A 2,129-nucleotide genomic window follows, 5' to 3' on the forward strand; every position below is an offset into this window, starting at 1 on the left:
GGCTCAATTCAAATGGGCGTCACACTTTTCAGATTTTTATTTGCTTAAAATTTTGAAAACCATGTATAATTTTTCTACCACTTCACAATTTGCTACTTGTGCTACTTTGTGTTGGTCTGTCACAGAAAATCGCAATAAAAAACATTTAAGTTTGTGGTTGTGCTCTGATGCGACCTGAGCGCTCACACTGTGCGTCCATAACATGAAGGTTATAACAGAAAATCTGTCGCTCGCTCTCTCTCCCTCTCTGTCTTTCACTCACACAGACACGCACACCACCACCACCATCAACTTTGCTAAATTGCTAATGAAAAACATTGATCGGGCAGCTGTGATTGAGCAGCAATGTCCATCCAACTCTTTTCACGGTTGGTGCGGTCGTGATAATTTTGTGAGGCCACATCGAAAAGGCTCGGATGAGCTTGCCAAAGTTCTACAAGTTGTGCCTCCATCGCTTGTGTCCAGATCACACGCTGCACTGCTGTGTTACTCCGTCTTTCCACTTCCATTTCTGTTTGCGTGTGCTCAGTGTGAGAGGTTACGTTGACACTCTAACGAGGATGACAGGATTTCAAACAGGTTTGATTTTCTTGCGACCATGCGATTGATGATCGGGAGCTGGTTGTGAGGTGTTAATTACTTCTCCTTACGCCATGTATACTACACGATGCACAATATACGATTAAGGCGAAACTTGGGCCGATCCCCAAAAGGGTCGCACGACTGAAAAATCAGCTCAAAATGGGCCAAAAATCACACAGTGTATGCAAAGCTTGAGGGACAAGGGGAAACTGACAACATAAATACATGTGAGAGTGAATGAATAGTCATAGCGAGATGGGTGAAGTGAAGCTAAACACACTGAACACAGGAAGAGAGGCTGTCAAAATAAAAAAGGAAACAGTAAGACGCAAACTATGATACACAGAGGAAGGGAGTACACAGAGATGTGAACTGTCACAGGAGACGGAGATGAAGACAAAGACACAAAGGGAACCTAAAAGACAAGAGAACATGAACAAGACAATAAACAAATAAACTCAGAGACCTAAATGAACTAAACTTGAGACTAGACCGAATAAACTTGAACTGAAACTATCTGCACTGTTGGCTCAGGAGGCCAGCAATGGGGATCAATATATATCAAGTATACATTATTATTAATACCAGTATCGATACAAATGACATTTGAACCATTCCTTCCACCTTTATTACGAGAGTTAACCATACCACTTTGTTATCCTTTGTCATAAATACAGATTTTAAATCAAGAGCTGTTACTATAAAATTTACCTTCTTTAGTACATTCATTTAATCAGCCTGTGTCATCACCCAGAAATGACATACGGAACTAATGATTATTTCTAATTGTCATTAGATCAAATCATTGCAGCCCTTCTTTTATTGCTAAATCTTCTAATTATTCTCATAATTGCAGACTCACAAAAAGAGATGTAAGAAATGTAAAATCTAAGTCATCATTTACTTACCATATAAGACACACAGTAGATGATCAGTATAGTCAAAGGAAGGCAGACACACATGTTGATCCACATCACCACTTCAAGGAAATACTGCTCCTGTCCATGACTTCCGGTGATGGGGTTCTTTCCTGTGTAAACCACTGCATTGTGTGGGATAGGAAGTGTTGGAAAGCGCATTAGTTTAAGATTGTTCTACTTTTCTGTATGTGAATTGGGAAAGAAGAAAAAAAGCCTGTTGAACAGAAAACAAAAACATGAAAGAGCCCAAATAATATCAGAATTTACTCTGGGTATACAGAATAGAGATGGGACGTGGTATGAAAATATGAATTGCTCGTGGTATGAAAAACCCGAAATTGCTCTCCGATGCATTCATCGGAGTATGAATGTGTGTGAATGTCAGTTGTGCTTGTGCGAATGGGTGTGAATGGGTGAATGGGTGAATGCACAAGTTGTGTAAAGCGCTTTGAGTGCTCAGAAGAGTGGAAAAGCGCTGTACAAGAACCAGTCCATTTACCATATAACGCCAAATCACAACAAAAGGCGCTTCATAGATACAGAGAAAAACCCAACAATCATATGACCCCCTATGAACAAGCACTTTGGCAACAGTGGGAAGGAAAAACTCCCTTTTAACAGGAAGAA

The 2,129-nt window shown here is 40.2% G+C and overlaps 1 protein-coding gene across 1 annotated transcript in view; it reads right to left on the reverse strand.

Moving 5' to 3' along the window:
- LOC106633709 (G-protein coupled receptor 4-like) overlaps nt 1-1,661 on the reverse strand; it is a 5,353-nt gene extending 3,692 nt beyond the window's left edge. Inside the window, exon 1 of the mRNA XM_042223234.1 lies at nt 1,491-1,661. Within this exon, the coding sequence (XP_042079168.1) occupies nt 1,491-1,661 (171 nt within the window). The remainder of the gene's footprint in view (nt 1-1,490) is intronic.
- Between the last annotated feature and the right edge of the window lie 468 nt (nt 1,662-2,129).

Source organism: Haplochromis burtoni, unplaced genomic scaffold, assembly GCF_018398535.1.
Source record: "Haplochromis burtoni strain Fernald_Lab_line unplaced genomic scaffold, NCSU_Asbu1 Contig_106, whole genome shotgun sequence".
NCBI classification, from domain to species: domain Eukaryota; kingdom Metazoa; phylum Chordata; class Actinopteri; order Cichliformes; family Cichlidae; genus Haplochromis; species Haplochromis burtoni.